The 22,988-nt window shown below is 48.9% G+C and overlaps 1 protein-coding gene across 1 annotated transcript in view; it reads right to left on the reverse strand.

Moving 5' to 3' along the window:
* Nucleotides 1-2,166: 2,166 nt before the first annotated feature.
* The window catches only part of LOC135242620 (zinc finger protein ZFPM1-like), a 45,551-nt gene continuing 24,729 nt past the window's right edge, over nucleotides 2,167-22,988 (reverse strand). The window contains 8 exon segments of the mRNA XM_064313771.1: nucleotides 2,167-4,233; nucleotides 4,235-6,130; nucleotides 6,166-6,205; nucleotides 6,308-6,649; nucleotides 7,130-7,372; nucleotides 9,285-9,482; nucleotides 9,589-9,691; nucleotides 14,469-14,602. Coding sequence (XP_064169841.1) covers nucleotides 3,633-4,233; nucleotides 4,235-6,130; nucleotides 6,166-6,205; nucleotides 6,308-6,649; nucleotides 7,130-7,372; nucleotides 9,285-9,482; nucleotides 9,589-9,691; nucleotides 14,469-14,602 — 3,557 coding nt within the window. The 3' untranslated portion in view covers nucleotides 2,167-3,632.

Raw genomic sequence — 22,988 nt, forward strand, 5'->3', positions numbered from 1 at the left:
TTTGGAGTAATTTACTCTCCGGGCATTTTTCCTGCTATGCTTTATTAAACATACAAACTGACTGTAGAAACTGAGGCGCAGTCACTGCGGACAGTGCACGTGCACCCCAATGATAAAAACAACACAGTCCGTTCACAGGAGACAGCAGGCCAGGCACCATGTCCGTCGAGTGCAAAAATACCATTAAACTTATTTTTTGAGTACTACTCCGTCAATGTAGGCAGTGTGGAGTAAGGTAAGGGACGAGAAGACCAATTAAATTAAACGTAGCCTTTCAACGTCAGTCCACACAGCTATTGCAGTTATTACTGTCAAATGAAGGTTTATTGCATAAAAAACTGACCTATTGCTGTAAATTAAGCAGACGTGAGCAGAAGACGTCGACTGACAGATTAAATTAGAACAGCCTTCATCCTAACATTTCATCGGCGGGAAGGTTTCCTTTCCGCCTAAGTGCAAGTTTAAGTAGCAGGTTTTATGGAAATCCACGGCAGAGACATTACTCTGAAAAAAAAAATTTCTGATGCAGGGCAAGTTTCCCGAACAGAAGCTTTATTTTAAAGCGGAGAGCAATTAAAATACATTCACCGCGCATTTGCCAGAGTTAACTTTTGATTTCAGAGGCATGGGCGGGCTGAAATTAGCCTACACAACACCGCCACAACTGTATTTTTATGTAATTTAGTTGTCAAATTCCACCTGCGCACGCAAATCTCACTCCGCCTAGCGCTCGACGGACGTTTAAATGCTTCAACTGTAAACGACTGCAGTGACATCTAGCGCTACTAACGTACATTGCCCAATACAGCTTCGACGACCTGATGTGACATTATGTTATGTTTAGAATATAAGCATGCATTTCTTGATTATTTGAAAGCATAAATTATCGTAAGATGTGTTTCAGATATTCGCACCTTACAGCTGGAACAATCTGCAAAATAATTTTAAACTTGACAAATTAATTTAAATTGTGGACTTTAAACATGCAATTTATGACTCTGTGACCCAAGTATGCTCCTGCTATTAACCTCTTTTAACCTCTTCTCTAATTTTAATTATTGTTACACCTCTGTCTCATTCCACATTTGATGTTTGTACATTTTGTTAGGTGTAGGTCTTGTTGGGTAACTTTGTGTTTCATGTTAGGTCCCCCTTGTAAAAGAGATTTCAATCTCAATGGGGTTTTCCTGGTTAAATAAATCGTGAAGATCAAATATAAATATACATAGCTTATGTGCTGCAAAGCATGACGTATTTAGATTCTTAAATGGCAGTTTGCATCTGCGCGCATTGTGGGAAGGCTAGGCTACTTCTTAAAAAAAAGAAGCTTTCATTATAGGCTACAATTTCCGCTCTTCACCAGGGCGAATGGCCCCATATGTATAGAAATTGGCACATTAATGGGCTTTAGCCTGTAGTGTAGAATAATTCGTTTAATAAGACATATAAAACAACTATTTGCTGGTCATATAAAGTTCATCTTCATGTCTATTCAAGCTTTGACCGTAATTTAAAAAAAAATATGCATCAGGGCTATATTAGCCAACCACAAATTTATGCTACGTCCTTTCATTTGCAGAGACACGTCACGGCACCGCTGGATTTAAATTGAATATCTGGTGAATTTTAGTGCTTCCTGAGATTCGCATTAGCCGCCCAACCTCCTCCAGCAGACAGCGTCTCCGTGCGGCTTTGTTCCGATTGAAACGGTTGCTTCGTAGGCCTGCCGAGTTGCTGGGCTAATGAGACAAAATAAGTGAAGCGCACATTTGAAATTGTAAGAGCCATTCGAAGACATTATTTTTTCCATACTTTAATCCTTGCCGCCAAAAATAACAGTAAACATGAGCAGCTTCACCAGTAGCCTACAGCCCACAGAAAACGGCGGCCGACAGTTGATTGGATACTTTCTCTGTAGTTGGGCCGATAAACTGATATTGTGCTTCTTAGGCTCTTTGCAAAATTATAAATGCCGTTTATGAAAAAAAGACAACTGAATAGTCTCCATACAATGTGTACTGTATCATAGTTCTCCGCCTGTACAAAGTCGGGTACTCGGGACAGAGTATGTCTTCTGTGTATCAGCGTAGGCCATGCGCGTGCTTGCAATTCTGAAAACTATGAGACAGGACTCGACGGTGCCGAGTAAAATAAAACGTTTCCGCCTTTACAAGTCCTTCAGTACGCTTTATTTCTCCATGCATAGTTTGAACAGGAGTGTAGTGGAACTGATGTAGAAACAAAATAGAAAATAATTAAAAACTTGTTTAAACATGTCGTGTCACGAAATATTTTCGTGTAGGTCATATTAAACGTCCCAAATGCATTACCGGCCCTCGAGGGGGTTGTTTTGGACAGGGAAAGTGCCGCTAAAAGATAAATACGTTACAGAAGAGCCTCTAGACCTAAACACAGTGCAAAAAAGGTGATAAAGTTTTTTTTCAGCAGTCTATGTGCACGTGTGTGGATCTATATGCGTGTGCGGGTCTATGGGCACGTGTGTGGGTCATTGTGCACCTCTGTGGGGTTATGTGCATGTGTCTGAGTCTATGCGCGTGTGTGTGGGCTTGTGTGCACGTGTGCGGATTAAAACTTCAAACTGATAGTTTCCCTTCCCATTTCCCTTTTGCATAAAACTTCATGCCTAGAAAAAATAAACATAATCAGCAACACTGACTACAAACACTACTAAAACACACAAAAATTTTTTTTCCAAAGCTAAAAATAAAACAAAACAAGTAACATTAAAAAAGGTAGTTTACATGAAATCAGTGAGGACCAAGAGATAAGTATTTTACCCCCAAAGAAACACAGGCTCGTGTACAGTCAAAATGTGATCTTAACATACGAGTGAATGCAAGCTCTTTCTTCACAAGCTAAGTTTGGAGAGTTAGTGTTCATGATGAACTCACCAAATTGTGTGTGAAGAAAAAAAATTCTTACTCATATTTGTGAGTCCAAGTTAAGGACTTATGTTGACGGAATCCCTGCCACAGAAGGGAAATCTGTTCGCTCCCAATCCTGATTTAAAGAATAAAAAATACCCTTACCACTCCTACAATCATGGGACACAATTCAATTTTTCAATTCAGTGATACCACCAGTGTCTGAACGAACTTTTACATTATATAATTCAGATATACCTAAGCAATGCAGTCCCTGTAGGACAGATCTTGCCACTAGGGGGTGGTGTTTCCCCATCCCACACCACAACATTGACGGAGACAAAAAAAAAAAATGAATTCTACATTGGCACATAATGCTCAGGCTAATCAGAAATAAAATAGTGAAATAAAGCTTGTGGACTGCGTAGGATCCAAACACCACGCCCGGATACGGGACATGCCAGGAACCCCGGGACAGAGGGCCCAGGTGGGCACGCTAACGAGTGCGCAGGTAGATTTCATCGTTTAGTGTCATTAAAGACCTGACCCCTGTCTCGAGTTGCCATAGTAACGGCACCGGGAGCGACAGGATGCGCTGAGTAACGGCCCCCCCAGAAGGCGGAGCCACGGTGAGCCCCGCCCTCGGACACGCCCGCCGGCACGGGCTCATTGGCAGCCGGGGAGCTGCTGGGCGGGACGCGGCTGGCCTGTCACCGGGCGGAGCAGAGCCGGGGGAGGGGCGGGGCTTCACTTGACGTGCTCCGCGCTGTGGGAGGAGCAGTAGTACTTCTTGTGGGCGACGAAGGTGGAGAGGCTGCTGAATCGGATGTTACAGAGCCGGCAGAAGCGGGACGTCCCGTTCGGCAGGGGGGAGACCTGTGCCGCTTTCGGGGACGTGTGGGCGGGGACGTGGGCCAGGGTGGGCGTGTTCTGGGGCGGGTTCCGTCCCGCCTCCTTTGTGACCTCGGCCACGGGCGAGACAGCCGGAGGGGGAGTGGGCGGGGCGAGGCGGGGGCTTCCGTTCAGCAGGGGGGACGAGGGGGCGGAGCTCCCGTTGGCGGCGTCCGGGCGGGGCTTGAGGGCGGGGCTGGCCTGAGGGGGCGGAGCCTCGCTCCGGCCCGGCGAGTGGCTGCCGGGAGGCGGTCCGCAGGGCAGGCGGGTCAGAACCAGGCCGTGCGCAGTTCTGAAGTGATCCACCAGGTCCCCCGCGACGGTGCCCCCTGGAGGGCAGTAGGGGCAGGTCAGCGGGGGGCAGCTGGGAGGGCTGGAGTGCGGAGATGACCCCTTTGACCCCGGCGTGGGCGGGCTGTGGCGGGCGATCGCGTGCGGGCGGGGGGCGGGTCCGGCCGGTCCGAGGGGCCGGGTCTGGGGGGGCGAGGGTGCGAGGCTGCAGGGGGGGCCGCTGCAGCGGGACGGGGCAGTAGTACGCCTTGTGCGCCAGGTAGTTCTCTATGCTGTTGAAGCTTATGCTGCAGGCCGTGCACTTGTGGTAGTCGCTCAGGACGGGGGCGGGGGGCGCGGGGGGCCCCACCGGCTCTTGCGGGCGGGGCCTCTTGCGCAGGTCGACGGGGCCGTCCCCCTCGGGGCGGGGCGAGGGGGTGGAGCCGAGCCCCGGGGGCGGGGCGAGGGCGGGCTCGGGGGCGGGGGCGGAGCCGGCCAGGGCGCGCCCGCGGGCCGCGTGGATCTCGTACATCTTCTTGCGCTTGCGCGTGCGGACGGGCTGCGGCGGGAAGCCGCCGTTGCCGGCGGGGGCCCGCTGGTTGCCGGGGGCCGGGCGGCGCCAGGCGCAGTAGAAGCGCTTGTGCACGGCGTAGTTCTCGCGGCGGCTGAAGCGGATGTTGCACGCCCGGCAGAAGGTGGCGTCGGGGTCGCCGGCGTCCTCGCCCGAGCCGCCCGGGCTCTGGCTGCCCTCGCTCGCCTCGCTCGCCCGCCCGCCGCTCTCGCCCTCCGAGCCCGAGGCCTCCCTGAGCCCCGCCCCCTCGGCCTTCGCCTCCGCGGGCTTCCCGTCCGAGGCGGCGCGCGGGGCCGGGGCCCCGGGGGAGGGGCCGAGCCCGAGGGCGGGAGGGGACGGCTCCGTCCGCTCCTTCGGCTGAGACGCGGTGGCGGCGGCGGCGGTGGGCGTGGCTGCGGGCGTGTCCCCGTGCTGGTGCCGGCCGGAGCAGTACAGCCGCTTGTGGACGTAGAAGTTGTTGACGTTGTTGAAGGTGATGTCGCACTCGAAGCACGTCGCCCCCTTGTGGACGGGCCGGGCTGGGGCGGGGCCGACGGGCGTGGTCGGGGTGTGGCTCTGCCTCAGGCGGGCGTGAACCATCTCGGTCATCTTCGCCAAAATCTCGGAGGCCTGGGGCGGGGGGGCCGCCCCTCCCTGCGGCTCCGGGCTGGAGCCGGGCGTGGCGCTAGCGGGCTCCGCCTTCACCTGCGCTGTGGGCGGGGCCCGGGGGGAGGGGCTTCGGGAGGGGGGCGGAGCCTCATTTTCCACGTCGGAGTGCGGCTCCTCTTTAACGCGCACGCTGGGCGGGGCGGGCGACGCGTCGGCCCCCAGGGGGGCGGAGTCAGGGCTCGCAGAGGAGGAGGGGCTCTGCCGGGGGGCGGGGCTCATTACCTTCAGGTGCGTCTGCACGTGCTGCTGGAGCAGCGCCAGGGTGTCCGCGGGGAAACCGCACACCTGGCACTTCAGCACTACCCCACAGTCCTCACCCAGCCCTGCCAGAACAGCATCACTGTTACTCTTACTATCATCATTATTAATACTATTATTATTATTATTATTATTATTATTATTATTATTATTATTATTAATGCTATTACTGTTACTATTATTATTATTATTATTATTATTATTATTATTATTATTAATGCTATTACTGTTACTATTACTATTATTATTATTATTACTATTATTATTATTATTATTATTATTATTATTAATGCTATTACTGTTACTATTACTATTATTATTATTATTATTAGTAATGCTATTACTGTTATTATTATTATTATTGTTATTGTTATTACTATTACTGTTATTATTATTATTATTATTATTATTATTATTATTATTATTATTATTAATAATATTACTATTATTATTATTATTAGTCCTGAGGACAAGCTTATATATGGTCGAGAGGGATTGTATGTACAGAACACATATTCTACAGCACAGGTGTGAAAGTGCAGTCCTAGAGGGCCGCAGTGTCTTCTGGTTTTGGGGTGTTCTCAGCACCAGTGTTTCATTTAAGTCACTGATTGGCTAAGAAATCCACACACCTTCACTGACACTGCGGCGCCCCCTTGTGATCCAGTCTGACACCCCCCTTCTACAGTAACCAGCATGGCATTTCATTGAAAAGCGTGAAATCAGTTCTCATATTCTCCGTAAAACATGAGGGGAAATTAATTGATTAATCAACTTTTCAGACTTTTCCAAACTCTTTCGCTGTTGGTTACCCAAAATGCACTGGGCCCGAACAGGGCCGACACCCAGCATGCCGTGCGGTTACCTGCGGTGAGCAGCAGCGGCGGCGGCAGGCCGGGGCCGGGGCCAGGGGAGGCCCCCTCGCTGCGGGCCCCCGGACGGTACGCCGTGTGGCGGGTGAGCAGGTGGCCGTGGAGCAGGTCGGGCGTGGCGGGGGCGAAGCCGCAGGCGGGGCAGGCGGGGCAGGCGCCGCCGCGAGCGTCCGTGTGCACCTGCAGGTGGCGCTCACAGCTGGGTTTGGAGCTGAACGCCGACAGGCAGATCAGACACAGGAAGGGACGCTCACCTGAGACACAGAGACAGACACACACACACACACACACACACACACACACACACAGACACACACACACACAGACACAGACACACACACACACACAGACAGACAGACAGGGCCAGACACACGCATGCGCACACACACAGACACACACACAGACAAAAACAAAAACATACAGAGAGAATATTAACAAAGTGCATGGGCTGGCCCTTAGACAGCTGTTGGACACTTAAGGTAAAGGCCTAAATAGCCTTAATAGACCATTGTGGATGTGGAACCCAAAAGTAAATGTTGTGCACATAAAACACATTTCAACATGCACTTCTGAGTGAAGCTGTGATGGAACACCTCAATGGAACTCTACAGTGTAACCTGGCAATGGAAACTCAGTGAGGTGAAATATGTGGGCGTATATGTGCTGATATCATATTGACCATGCGGGGACCCGATGACGAGGCGGTCACATGACGCGAGGGCGCGAGGGCTCACCGCTGCGCGTGCGCGCGGGCGTCTCCAGGGTGCTGGCGCTGGCGCTGGGGCAGCTCTTGGCGCAGCGGGGCGGGGGGCGGACGCGCTCCTCGGGGTGCTCCGGCGGGGGCGAGGGGGGCGAGGCGGGCGAGGCGGGCGAGGGGGGCGACTGCTTCCGGCTGGCGCAGTAGAACTGCAGGTGGGCCTGCAGGTTCCGCTCGCTCCGGTACCAGATCCCGCAGGCCTTGCACGGGAAGACATCCTCTGGACCAATCACACGAGGGCACGCACATGAGCAAACCAATCACAGTGCAGCGTGGACACAAGGGAACTAATAGCAGAGCAGGCTCAATGTAGAAGGAAGCAATTAAGTATTTTCACCAGCAGGGGGATGAGGCATCCCTTTCAGAAACACTGATGCGAATATTCATCACATGCCAACATCTGATTTACTACCTGTCCTATATCTTACATTACATTACAGGCACTTAGCAGATGCTCTTATCCAGAGCAATTTACACTTAAACTTCTACATAGCATTTACATTAGATTAATTTATATGAAATATACAATAATAATAATAATAATAATAATATCTCACTTCAGTTTCTAAATTTTTACATCAGAGGTTCCCAACCCTGTTCCTGGAGAGTTACCATCCAGTATGTTTTCACTCCAACCCTAGCAAAGCCACACCTCATTCAACAGCCAGAGATCTCGTTGACCTGCTAATTAATAGAGTCACATGAGTCAAATTAGGGTCGGAATGAAAACCTACAGGACGGTACATCTCCAGGTATAGGGCTGGGAACCACAGCTTTAGATAACATCTGACATTTAATTTGTAACTGTAATTAATGTCTCAGGCTGTAAGCTTGCATGGTCAAGGGTGTCTGTTAAATGTCCCGGCAAGAATACCAGCGCATTTATAATAATAACGACAACACCACCACTGTTACCGCCACTACTGCGACAGTTACTAATAACGACGGTGATAAAAAGGATGATACAAATAACTGAATAAATCTAATAATTAATTCCACTGCTGCGGCCTACTGCCCCGCCACCATATCACACCGATATGGAGCAGCGTGATCACCTGATAGCACAATGACGAGCGCTTCCGCAATCATGCTAGCGTCGCCATGACAACGGGCGCACAGAGGGTTGCGAGAGAGAGGGAGAGAGAGAGAGAGCGAGAGAGAGGGGGGTTGTGAGAGAGAGAGAGGGGAGCTGTGAGAGAGAGAGAGAGAGAGAGGGGCTGGGAAAGTAAGAGAGAGTGAGAGAGCGAAATGGAGAGAGAGTGAGGGGGAGAGAGAGACAGAGAGTGAGAGAGGGGCTGGGTAATCGCGGTGATCTGGTGTCGGGGGCGGCTGTCCTGGGCTGCTCAGATAAGCACGTCTCTGGGATGTAATTACCTGGCTGCGCGAGGGGACGGGAACGTGAACGATGGGCTTTTATTCTGGCGGGTTAATTTACGGCGACTCATCAACCTTTCGTCCCGGCGCTTTAATTAAGACTCTTATTCTGGCCTGACTGTCGAACGCGATAAAGTCGAATATTCTGACATCTGCAGAATGCAATGATGACTCTTACTCTGACATCTGCGGAATTCAATAAAGACTCTTATTGTGACATCTGCTGAATTCGATGAAGACTCTTATTGTGACATCTGTAGAAGACTCTTATTGTGGCATGACTGTGGAACATGGTGAAGACTTATGGTGACATGAATGTAAACATTGTAAAGACGCTTACAGAGGTGGAAGTCTGAACATTGTGGATTCTTTTGGAGAAACAATGGAGACTCTCATCCTTGTCAGCACGGATGATAAAGATGATGAAGAAAAGATGAAGGTTCTAAGTGAAGTGCAGCTGTGGGCACTTTCTGCCATATATTCCAGGAGAGCAGCTTAAAAAACAAAATACACTCTATGGCCTGAGGCAAGAGTGTGTGGCTCTCTGTCTACACGCGATACATCAAGTCTCGTACAAAGTCAACAGGGAAATCTCAGAATGTTGCTATTAAAGGAAAAAAATCCCTTAATGGTTACAGTAATCTGCTTCACCAGACCTTTAAACCTAATCATACAAGCATCTGTCCAAGCACACACTCACATGCGCACGCACACGCGCACACACACACACACACACACACACAGGGCTGGAGACTCACTGTTGATGATGGCGGTGGCCAGGATGGCAGCCATGCCGGCCTGCTGGGGGAGGAGGTGGATCTCAGGGTGTGGGGGCTCAGGCTCCTCCTCCTTCACTGGTGCACTGTGGGTCTCAGTGGGCGTGGGCTCCGGCAGCCTGGCCAATAAGCTGTCGCCCGCTTGGACTGCCTTAGTGACCTTACAGTACAGCTCCTCACCTGGGGAGGGACAGGGCACGGTGTGGGCGGGAAGCGTGGAGAGTGTAGTGTGTGCGGGTGTGGTTCAGTAGGGGTGTGGTTTGGGGGGGGGGGGGGGGGTAAATACCTTGACTGTAGATGGTGCAGTTGGCTTCTGAGTGGTTGGAGGTAACAGGAAGTCTCTTCAACCAGAGCTCTGTGTCTGTGCCAGTTAGAGTCAAGCCCGCTACCTGTGAACACACGTACACTTAAGAGTAAGTCCAGGTACCTGTTCTCTCTCTCTCACTCTCTCACTCACTCTCACACACTCACTCTTCCTCTAAGGGTCATCACAACCGGCACAACCTGACCAGGGAGGGAGCAGACACCTCTAACAGAATTCACTGGGCCGCGATGAAAAAGCAAAGATGCTAACTCAGCGTGAGCACCTCCTTCACTGGAAATGTCTCTGCAGCCTGTGCAGTGCGTCACTCTGTTCCAGACCCAGGCTGGTCTCATCAGCCATCTATTCAGACATCAAAAACCACTGATTCACAGGAAATGTGCCATGGTCATTCTTACATATACACACCTGTGAGTACTAGCACACTAGGAAGCTTGAGGTTTGCTAGCAAAACACGGTATTTCAATATCTGAAAAGCCGTAGTTTGTAAAATTACAAAAGCATAAAAAAACGTTGTTGAGTTTTCCATTGATTACTGGTTTTGCTTTAGAAATATGTATTATATACACGTATCATCATTAACCCTTTGAAGAGTAGGTTTTATGGAATGCTCTTTCAAAATTCAAAAGTCAGTGTTCTAGAACCTCTGCACTTACTTCAATTATCAGTAGTGATTGTTACATCGGCATTGGAATGTTCAGTGCAGAACATTCTAATAACATATTTGTGATCTTACACCTTAAACTAGTGTTGAAATGTCTGAAATTGAGAATCGAGAAAAGAATTGGGGGAGACAGACATCTAATTCTCTCCACGTGGCTTGGACTATCCAGTCTGTTACAGGAAGCAGGAAGTGGGCTTGACAGGAAGCAGGAAGTGTAGGTGAATTAGGTGGGGTCCTCTCCTGTGTGAGATATGAAGGAAACCTACAGCTCTACAGGAAATGAGGGGGGCGACTCCACCACGCTGGGAGTTATGTGCCTGTGGCGCCCTGCCCTGGACCTCCACTAGAGGGCAGCAGCCAGTCATCCGAAACCACGGCTCTCAGTACTGTGTGGTCAGGGGGGCGGGGCTTCATATTAAACCGAAAACCAAAAGAAAAAGAAATTCACAGACCTGAAAGTATGAACCCCTCCAGTCCAAAAGACCAGAGAATATAAATATATAAACCGTACGGTTCCCTGCGACTGAGGGGAAGAGGGGAGCTGGGGCGAGCCTGTGGAGGGCCGGGGGTTAAGGTTCAGTCTGTGGGCTGGCCGTGTTGTGTTTCATGGGGGGACACGCACTGATGGGGAGATAACGCTCCCATTGTTTTAATTTGAAACCCAATCTTCGGCCACGAGCACCGTGAGTTGCCGCTAATTTGAGTCAGGCTCATATAATGAGACTCTGGATTGTTATTTGAAGATGAAAGGGGGGGGGGTGTGGGTGTGGGTCTGACTGGCTTTGGACATAGTAATATACAAGGGAGAAACACACACACACACACTCTCACACACACACACAAACACATACACACATATGCATACGCATACACATACACACACACACACACACACACACACACACACACACACACAAACACACACAAACACATACATGCAGAAACACTCACTGACTTGCACAAACTTACGGACAATCTATACGGACACCTGAATGAAACATTCAAGTGCACACCTGCATTTACTGACAGAATGACTACACAGCTGCCTTTACTGATCACAGAATAACTTCAGATCTGTACTTACATACTGATCACAGAATAACTTCAGATCTGTACTTACATAGGATAAACTGTATAGAGACAAACTGCACAGAGACCATAGTAAAGCTTCTCTGGGCCCACAAATGCACAGAAATGCTCTGATCCTGAAACCATGAGAATCCACTGCTGCTCATGTACCTGCATGTGACCCCCAAAGCGGGAGAAAATGGTCCTTACCATCCTGATTCAACCCGGCTTTGAGATGCAGAGCCCTCACCAACCACTAGATGGCAGTTATCAAAAATGTGATTAAATGGAAACTCCTGCTGTGCATATGCGTGAGTGTGTGTGAGTGTGTGTGAGTGTGTGTGTGTGTGTGAGTGTGTGTGTGTGTGTGTGTGTGTGTGTGAGTGTGTGTGAGTGTGTGTGAGTGTGTGTGTGTGTGTGAGTGTGTGAATGCATAAACATAGGCAAAACAGCACTTGATCATCAAGTTAATTACTGCAGAACTTCCATGGTGTGGCACATTTTTTCAATGCCGCAAAAAGAACAAATTATTAACTGGCACAATACATTATAATAATTCACAAAGAATAGAAACAAACTGAAGCTGAACTCAAACTTTCCCTTTCATTCTCTCCCTTTCTCTCTTTCAGTCCCAAACACACGCACACTCACGCACACACGTACACGTACACACACACACACAGAAAGAGTAAATTCTTATCTATCCCGGTATGCATTGTGGTTTCTCCCACTGCTACAGTGGTACAAGAGGAAGAGAGGGAGGAGTTTCATACCCAGCCTGGCACTGAAAGTGCTATAAGCCCAGAGCTCAGCTCTCGTCCAGCCCCTCCTCCCTCATGAATATTAAACAGCACAGCCAGACTTTGATCTGCCAGGTCCCCACACTGCTGCTCTTGTGGCGCTAGGCTAGCAGATCTAATTATTCAGTCTGATGTTACAGTCCCCTCCATTCACACCACCCCCATTTCAGTGCCTCATACCAAGACCTCTGCCCTATTGGATAAATTATTGAAGAAAATCCAGCTGTCCAGTAAAATTCTAGCCTACAAATATAAAAATCTACAAGTTCAATAAAAGCTCACAGGGATAATAGACATGAGAGAAATAATAACCTACCTGTTGAATAAAAACACAGCAACTGACTCTGTTCAGGCCACCCCCCCCCACCCCCCTGCTGGTATGGGTACTACCAGGCTGTGATGTCACACACCATTCCAAGGCTGTTTGTACACAGCTTAACAACAGAAACAAAAACAACCTCAATTCTCTGCAAACATGTTCACACGCATGCACACTCCCAGACGCACATAAACGCGCAACTGTGGACACTCCCATGCATGCATACATACATACACACTCTTGCACACTCTCACACACAGATACGATACACGCACACACACAGATACACACACACACACACTGTCCCTCCCAGAAACCCCCCTCCTGCAGGTGCGCAGATACGCATGCAGATGGGATGTGTGGGTCTGAACGCGCGATGCTCAAACTGCAGATACGCATGCAGATGAGGTGTGTGGGTACGAACGCGCGATGCTCAAACAGCAGATAACCGCCTCGCAAACGCGTGCTGATGAGCACAGGAGATACAACGCAGCTCTCGCTCTCTCTCTCCTCTTCTGTCTCCTCCTTTTCCCTCTCTCCCTCCATCTCTCCGCTCTCTCTCTCCTCTTCTGTCTCCTCATTCTCCCTCTCTCCCTCCATCTCTCCGCTCTCTCTCTCCTCTTCTGTCTCCTCATTTTCCCTCTCTCCCTCCATCTCTCCGCTGTCTCTCTCCTCTTCTGTCCCCTCATTTTCCTCTCTCCTCCATCTCTCCACTCTCCCCTCCTCTTCTGTCTCCTCATTTTCCCTCTCTCCCTCCATCTCTCCACTCTCTTTCTCCTCTTCTGTCTCTCATTTCTCTCTCTCTCCTCTTCTGTCTCCTCATTCTCCCTCTCTCCCTCCATCTCTCCGCTCTCTCTCTCCTCTTCTGTCTCCTCATTTTCCCTCTCTCCCTCCATCTCTCCGCTGTCTCTCTCCTCTTCTGTCCCCTCATTTTCCCTCTCTCCCTCCATCTCTCCACTCTCTCTCTCCTCTTCTGTCTCCTCATTTTCCCTCTCTCCCTCCATCTCTCCACTCTCTTTCTCCTCTTCTGTCTCCTCATTTTCCCTCTCTCTCTCCTCTTCTGTCTCCTCATTCTCCCTCTCTCCCTCCATCTCTCCACTCTCTTTCTCCTCTTCTGTCTCCTCATTTTCCCTCTCTCTCTCCTCTTCTGTCTCCTCATTTTCCCTCTCTCTCCATCTCTCCGCTCTCTCTCTCCTCTTCTGTCTCCTCATTTTCCCTCTCTCTCCATCTCTCCGCTCTCTCTCTCCTCTTCTGTCTCTTCATTTTCCCTCTCTCTCGCCATCTCTCCGCTGTCTCACTCCTCCACTGTCCCCCTTTTCCCTCTCTTCCTCATCTCGGTCTTCTCTCCCTGTTTTTCCCCTCTCCCTATTTTTTCTCGCAGTTTTCCCTCTCTCCTTCGCTGTGTCCCTTTTTCCCCTCTCTCCCACCACGTTTTCCCTCTCTTTATTTCTCTCTTGGTCTCAGCTTTAGTAAAAATGGAAAGATGTATCATTTAACCGATGTAAGCCAAAGCAAACAGCAGTTTGTGTTTCATAAGAGAGACCACTGACCTTCACCGAGAGCAGGGCAACGAGACAGGAGACAGGAGACAGGGAGAGGGGGAGAGGACAGGGGCCAAGGCATCTCCCTCCCAAAATGGGAATCTGAAAGCTATGGGTGGTTGGTGTGATCTGCCGAGTTTTCCTGGAGACTATAGGGGATTAGGCAGTGTGCTTGTCTCCTTAAGAGGGAAAAAAGGCGTTTGGAGTGACAGCACTTTCAGTTCCTCTGCGGCCTCTGGACAAACTCACACGCGTGCGCTCACATGTACACTTAATACACGCACATGCGTACACACACAGACAAACACATGCAATCACACACGCATGCATGCACGCACACACACGCACAAACACACACACACACACAAGCACACACGCACACACATACACATACACATACACACACACACACACACACATACACGTACACACACTCTCTCTCTCTCTCTCACCTCTTCCTCCTGCCCTTCCCTCTGCGGCGCGCTGAGGCTCCGCCCACTGTACGGGCCCCAGGTGGCGTCGGGGGCCAGGTCCCTTCGGGCGAGGACCCTCCTGACCCCTCCCACATCGCTCAGGTGGAGTTCATCTGAAAGAGAGGAACAGGACAGAGTGTAGCACAGTGGGTAAGGAACTGGGCTTGTAACCGAAAGGTTGCAGGTTCGATTCCCGGGTAGGACACTGCTGTTGTACCCTTGAGCAAGGTACTTAACCGAAATTGCTTCAGTATATATCCAGCTGTATAAATGGATACAATGTAAAAATGCTATGTAAAAGTTGTGTAAGTCGCTCTGGATAAGAGCGTCTGGTAAATGCCTGTAATGTAACACCATCAGAAACACGCCTCCCCCAGCACACCGGACAGAGGGCCTCCTAAATGCGCAAATGTAACATTACGTTTGTTTTTGACCAACGCGCCCTGTGATTGGTTGAGCTCCTCTCTGGTTTCTGTGCGAAAAAAGGCGACGACATGCCGATCCCGCCCCCGACCCCACCATCACCACAGCGACGGGCCCATCCTACCACCTCCAAAAGCTGTTCTCTGATAGGCCAGTTTGTCCAACACTCATCTGTCCCCTGGGCACCGGCCACCACCAAAGACCCGCCACGCCCGAGACGACCGGCCTACCGGCAGCAAAGACCGAGGTCGGGCGGGCGAGGCATTTCTCTCCCTCTCTCTCCCTCTCTCTCTTTTTCTTCCTCCCCCTCTTCCTGCGGGTCGAAGTCCGCAGTCCTGCGGCCGATCAGCCTTCCGCTCGGGCGCTCTAATCTAATCGGCCCATCCGTGCCCTGTCCGCAGGCCGCCATTGGCCGGGCCTCGGTCACCTGACCCCCATTATCAATGGATTTCCCCAATCGCTGCCATCGGTAACCAAATTGTGCAAGGATAAAGGCGCTTGCCTTCGATAACGCAGTCGGCGCAGGGACACACAAATGCTCACGCGCGCGCACACACACGCACACACGCACACACACACACAGGTGGATGCGGTCTACATTGTAAGGTGTGTATGGTCGTACTGGGTTTCTCGCTCTTGCCCAACCAAACGCTCAATCCCACGCCGAGCCCTTTATCGATCCGGCCGCTCACCATGCAAACGCGCTCGCACGCACGGCCTCATGGGAGAAACGAGGCCTGTCGCCTCCTGAGCATGTGATTCACCCATCTGGGACATGCTCCGCCCCTCCCCCCCGCCCCTTCTGGAAATCAATTAGCCTGAGGGGGGTTTGGGGGGTTGGGGGGGGGGGCGCTGTTGCTATGGAGAGAGCGGATCACTGCGGAGGCATCGATCGCGTTTAACAGCCCCGCGCCGCGCCCCCCGCTAATGGAGGGGGTTTAACCCGCGGGCCCCACCTCTGCCTTCTCAACCCGCGCCGCGATTACCGCCGCGTCGCCACGGCGACGGCGTGCACGCAGAGAGGGGGGCGGGGCCTGCAGGTGAGCCCGCACCCTGAACGTGCACCAACACACCCGAACGCGGATGAGCACACCTCAGCGATCGAGAACACGCTCGGACACACCTGGACACTCCTGAATGTACGACCTCCGGTAAACCAAAAGTAACCTAGACAGTGGTGAATGTCGCGTGGTAACGACTGGTGTGCGAGAGATGAGCTTTTTTTACCGTTCAGCCACGTCTGAAAACCATGTCATCCCCGCTAATCAGCCAGGTGTGTAATCAAGCGAGTTCAAGAATCCCAAAAAAAAGGTGTGTGGAATTCTCAAAAGTGGCAACAAGAGACTATCGTCTTTTAACCAATGAGAAATCCCATTTTTTCCCGCTCAAAAACTCCGGAATGGTGAATAGCACCAAACACATTCGGTGCGATTTGCTCTGCGTTCGCGGAGCTGAGGGACAAACGCAAAAGCGCTCCCGCCGCACGGCAGTCCCGTCGTTCGAGCGAACGATCGTTTCCATTTCCCGCAGACGAAACGGCTGGCGAGCTAATCGGACGCCCGCCCGCCCGCCGGACTCTATCAATGACATTTAGCGCTGTTTACGGAAGCCCCTTTCAGAAACACGTGAGTTATTTGCCGTTTCGGACTCCGCTCTGAACTTTTATCTGCAAACGCTCGGCTCCTCTGGCCCCGATCGGGGCGCGTGGCCAAGTAAACAAAGCGGGATGAAATAATGAGATTCTGAAAAAGGTGCATTTGCATGGTTGTCATGGATACCATCGTAAAGATGGACGGATCTGAAGCAGTGCTGGAAGGTCCCCGCCCATGCTCTCCATTGGACCCTCCGCCCTCAGCACTGGCTCCTCCCCCTCCATGCTGACCGGTCACTCTGTAAGCTGACCCTTCCCATTGCTTGTGTGCAAGTGTGCATGTGTGTGAGTGTGTATGTGTCTGCGTGTGTGTGTGTGTGTGTTTTAGCTTGAGTGTTTCCCTTTCTCACACCGGTTCTCTCTCTACCTCATACACAAACTGAAAAAGAAACCTTCAGATACCTCTTTAATAATTAAAAATTTAATTTAAAAATTGTTTCCTGGCATTCTGGGCACAGACAGCGAAAAGAGGCTCTGGCCAAGCTCTTAGCAGCTGTACTACTGTATGTGACTGATTTCATTCATCCTTATCCAGTTCTCATGGAGAATGTTTCAGATGACCTACACGTGGTCAAAATGCGGTTCAAACTCTGCATGGGTCATGGTAGGAGGTGGGTAGGGTACAAGGGCAGGGTTTGGGGGATTATAACTTACAAGATGGTCAATTAAAGCACACCAGCTTGTTCCTGCTACCATGGTCACAGTGCGGTCTATAACAGTGTCTGTAACTGACAGCATGGTCACAGTGCGGTCTATAACAGTGTCTGTAACTGAGAGCACAGTGGTCCATATAGTGCTGTACTAAAACAGTGTCTGTAACTGACAGCATGGTCACAGTGCGGTCTATAACAGTGTCTGTAACTGACAGCATGGTCACAGTGCGGTCCATAATAGTGTCTGTAACTGACAGCAGCCACAGTGCAGTCTATGCCACTTGAATTAAACTGACATGAACTGAAAGGTAAACAAAGGAGTGACACCATGTCACAGGCAGAATGAAAGGAAGGGAAACGCTCCAGTCCTCCACTACTCAGTCACAGAGAGAGAGAGAGAGAGAGAGACAGAGAGGTGGGGGGGGCAGAGAGAGTGAGGAAGAGAGATAGTGATGGGGAGAGAGAGAAGAAGGAGAGAGAGAAAAAGACAGAGAGGGAGAGAGAGTGACAGAGAGAAACTGAGAGACTGAGACTGAAGAGAGCTGATTAGGAAACTCATTAGATTACCACACAGATCAATCCACCTGCTGCTTTTGTTGCTGAAATGACGGCGGAGAGCCTGCACTTCAGCGTGAGTCAGTGATCACAGGCAGTGAACTCCGTTCAGACCATCATCACACAGATACTGATCAGCCTGTGAGCGGACTGCTTATTCCTCACAGCTCATTACTGTGAGTCACACTGAACTGCAGCACCTCTTTACTCTGAACACCTCATAAGAGACACACACACACACACACCACCACACTCCACTACAGCACCCCACTACACACACACACACACACACACACACACGTCGACACACACACACACACGTACAGACGTGACCACACACACACACACACACACACAACACACAACACACACATACACACACACACACGTACAGAACACACACACACACACACACACACACACACACACTAACCACACACACACACACACACACAACACGCACACGAAACACACACACACACACACACACACACACACTCACGTACAGACACACACACACACACACACACACACACACACAAGGCACTCTCTCACACACACACACACACACACACACATACACAAACACAGACACACACACACACACACACACAGGCACTCTCTCACACACACACAGATCAATGAAGAGGACATGAACCACACAAACCGACAGCAGGGTAAAGCGACAGCTGCGCTCCGGGTCTTGTGCTGTGTGTATCTACCAGTCAATCAAACTTCAAAGAGTCCCCCCGCGCGCGACACACAAGCGTGCACAAGCACACACCTGGCACAGGGATTCACAAGCCGCACGCCCAGAACCCCGCGCGTCGCCTGGGAAACGCTCCCCTTGCTCTCCTGCCCAATACTCCTGCTCCTCCTCTATGGACCAGTGAACCAGGTAAGGTCCCACAGGAGGGAAATACTTTTTCCCGCAAAAGAAAACACACTATTTCCCCTGATCTGTAGCTTATTCTTCTGTCTAGTTGGCTTTGCAGAGGTTAGGTCTGAACAGTGTTCACTGTGTGAACTAAACTGTGTTCTTGGCAAGAAATAGCTGTACAAATTAAGTATTGTGCCTTACTGAACCTGTGTTTAGCAGTTGTCTATGACCATGAAATGCACTTTTTGTACGTCGCTTTGGATAAAAGCGTCTGCCAAATAAATGTAATGCAATGTTATCTAACAACCGTCATGAGCACTTTTGCCAAAGGCGTCAGCTTTGCTCTCGAATCCGTCCTGCAGATTTAGGTGAGGCACAATCTGACACTATATTAGGTCTATTAAGGAATAAGCCTATAACAGGCACAGTCACAAACACTACAGCAGGTATATTAAGGAATAAGCCTGTAACAGGCACAGTCACAAACACTACAGCAGGTATATTAAGGAATAAGCCTATAACAGGCACAGTCACAAACACTACAGCAGGTCTATTAAGGAATAAGCCTATAACAGGCACAGTCACAAACACTACAGCAGGTATATTAAGGAATAAGCCTATAACAGGCACGGTCACAAACACTACAGCAGGTCTATTAAGGAGAAACACAATAGCAGGAGCCGTAATTTAGTTGTCCGCATGTCATCGCTCTCTAGTGACCCCCGCTGGCCGATCGGGTGCCTGCGGACTGCGTACCAAAGCCGCGTGTGAAAGGTGTTCAGCTATCACTTCCTCAGGTGCTACAGCACCAGAGGAAGTTCAGCTCAGTTTCTGCAGAGTAACTATTGGCAGCAATCTACAAAGCTACAGATCATTTCCATTCACCAAGAGACAGGGTCGGGGTGATCGGCAGTTTGGCTTAAAAGGAAGTTAACAGAACAGTAAACAAACACTTCCTTTTCATGATAATATGCGAATTGTTTGCACGTACATGAATGAAACAATAAAATACTACGAGTGAACGGTTATGTGTTTTAATGGGGAGCAATTTGATTGCCTGATTTGCATTCCCCTCACAGGGTCACTCACAGTCCCAGCTCTGCCTATCGGAGAAAGAGTTCCTAAACGTTTAAAAACGACTTACTCACACAAACAACACTGCTTATTCTTGCATTTCTTCCATTATCGTTGGTGCAGCTATTATCATAATAATAAAAGTATGTGTGTGTGTGTGTGGGGGGGGGGGGGGGGGTGCGGGGTCTGGAGCAGGAGTCTAGAGTATGGAGGGATCATTGCGTCGCTCGTTTTCATAAGAGAGTTTTCAGCCAAAAGAAAAGAAAAATATCTACCCCCTCCAGCCAGCAAGGTCAGTTTGGAGATAATTTCTCCCCTTCATAATTTATTTGCCTATCGCGCGTTATGACACGGTAGAGATTAAAAGCCATTTTGCCGTATCAGACTGCCCCGCCCGTTCCCAAAACTTGCACGCCAATTGGCCGCCATTTAGAGCGACGATCTACCGTGGTTTTCGATATCGTTTCGGTTTTAGCGTGAGCCTTTAAATCAATTTTCAGTTTTTATGCGCTATGAAGGATATACTGCACGCATGAGCTTCTGATGACCTTCCGGCTGTACAATCAACGATTGGTCTAGGGGCATTCAGGGTTATGTGGTCTAAAGCAAGAAAATACACATCAGGTCACTTCACAGCAGCTTGCACTGTTTCCAGAGGATGTACATGCGCATATTAAACAATTATTCTTCAAAAACAATCGCAGTCAAACCTGTTATTGAATGAAACTGCTTCCTGTGACGCACGCAGCTGCACTCGAGGAAGCTGAGTCTCTGTTTCCTACAGCAACATTACTACATGTGAGGAGCGACAGATTACTTCAAGAGAGAGAAGACAATGACACAACAACGAATCAGCAGGACTTAGGGGCCACAACAGCTTTCAACAGCAATATGCATTTTCAAATTTAAAAAATTGAAATGCTCAACTGTGGTGAAAGTAAACAATGGAAAACCTCATAGTGGCTAGCCAGCTTACTACTGGCACAATACCTTTTTAATGCTAGCTCTACTGTGCATTCCTGCTATTCTTTACTCAGCTAAAATGTAATTAATTACACTAAAACTGTAATACTTTCATAACAATGATATGATATCAATTAGTTTTTTTATGGGGTCTATGATTAGCATAGCAATGAATTCAGTAGATTCTTACATTATGTTCCAATTTACAAGCATCTTTAAAAAATCCACAAATAAAGACACAAAGAGATAAATAAATATCCCCACTAGCACTTTTAAAACTGCGCTAACACCATTAAAACTGGAGAATTCGGCAGAACAGAATGTTCCGGTCCGAACCAGGAAAGTGACAATATCCGTCATATCCATCCATTACAGATAAAACCTGTTTTAATCGGTTATAATACAGCAGTGGTGTCAATAAGAAAAATTCATATGTACAATCTACTAAATAATACAAAACAAATTTCAGAATATGAAAAATATCTCAGTATTTGCTTGATAAATAAGAGCAAACTTTAATAGATAATACCAAAATCTATGAATAAATACATCAAAATGATCTACTATGAAATTAGTGAATTTGGTTAACTGATATTTTAATGAACATTTACTTGAGTGAAAAGAGAATCAAATGTAATTGGTCAATTTAAACAAATTGTGAAATAGCAAAACGACGAAACTTAAAAATAAAATAAAAAATTTAAAAAAAAAGTTTTGGAGTTTCAAAGAAACCAGGAAGGAACAGGATTAAATTCAGAGAGAGAAACCCGCAACGGGCAGGCAAGAAAAGGCTCTGTATGAAGTGTGTGTGTGTGTGTGTTGACAGAGAGGTGAGGAGTGGAGTGGGGGCGGGAGGGGGGGGTTGTGACGATAAGAAAAACATTCCGACTGGTCAAAGTTTCCCTTTTGCCAATCACACTCCTGATAAAGCCAGCCTGGGCCAGTGCTGATAGAAGGGCTATCTCCTTCTTTCTCTCCCTCCCCCTCTCTCTCTCCCTCCCTCCCTAACTCAGTCTCCATCTTCCCCTCCCGCCCTCACCCTCTCCTTTGGCAGGAGAAAGACCATCGCACTAACATCACTGCGCTGCCATCGACCAGAAGGCACACGGCAATTAATATCTCCGCGGCATTAATATCTCTGCCACACAGCAATTAATGCCTCCCCGTTTACTATTACTGAAAACGGCTGGGCTCTCCCGATAACGAACGCATTCTGAACATCAATTAAAACACGCCCACAAACTTCTAATCCACATAAAACTCGAAAAGACATTTTTAAGATGAAGCGGCAGCAATCGGCCAGCGTTTTCTAACGCAGGGAACAAAGGAAAATAAACATCGCAGCAATAAACCGCGAGGTAAAGATGTTTCTGCGCTTTTCACCACTGTGAGCATTAATCACGCTACACGCCACTGCTTCGACAGTGCTTTTGAATACAGACACAATTAGCTCGTACTTACTGCAACTGTGCTCCGACGCGCAAACTCACAATGCAAATGCACGCGCACGCAAACACACTCACACATCACATTAAAAAACTGGTTTTAAATCAATGACAGGTATTGTACATATATGTCCTTTTTGAAAATATTCTGAAATATATTTCACAAAGCTGTATTTTATATATATATATATATATATATATATATATATATATATATATAATACATTATATATACCTGAAAGTAGCAATCATTTGTATACGTGTCAATCACGTTCATTAAGTGTTGCAATATCTGGAGAGTATATTTTATATCAATACATTTCAGTGTATTTTGGTTAGGTCCAGCCCTCCAAGACTGATTTATTAAAATACGTCAGCCTGTCAGTAAAAGCCTTATGTAAATTCAGTTGATTTTGGGCGACACCCCAAAGAGCAACAGTGCTTAGTCCTGTGGGCACACCCACCCACACACGCAGGCTGTGGGAACACGTTGCAGCAAAAGTCCAGAAAGATCATTCAACGGGGCACTTTCAAACACTGTACACGAAGGTACCAAAGACCACCGACAGTTAGAATGAGATCACCGGGTATTTCACTCTGAAACCACAAGGAGGAGTCAAAAAAAAGGCCAATACACACATATATAATTAATTATACTAACTTATGAACCACAGATTTAGAAGACGAGGGAAAAGTTCATTGTTAGCATTTAGCAGACGCTCTTATCCAGAGGGACTAACATGAGTTTTACAAAGCATCCATTTATACAGCTGGATGCATGCTGAAGCAATTCTGGTTAAGTACCTTAGGCACAATAGCAGTGCCCTACCTGGGAATCCAACTGGAAATGTCTGG

Source organism: Anguilla rostrata, chromosome 16 (assembly GCF_018555375.3).
Source record: "Anguilla rostrata isolate EN2019 chromosome 16, ASM1855537v3, whole genome shotgun sequence".
NCBI classification, from domain to species: domain Eukaryota; kingdom Metazoa; phylum Chordata; class Actinopteri; order Anguilliformes; family Anguillidae; genus Anguilla; species Anguilla rostrata.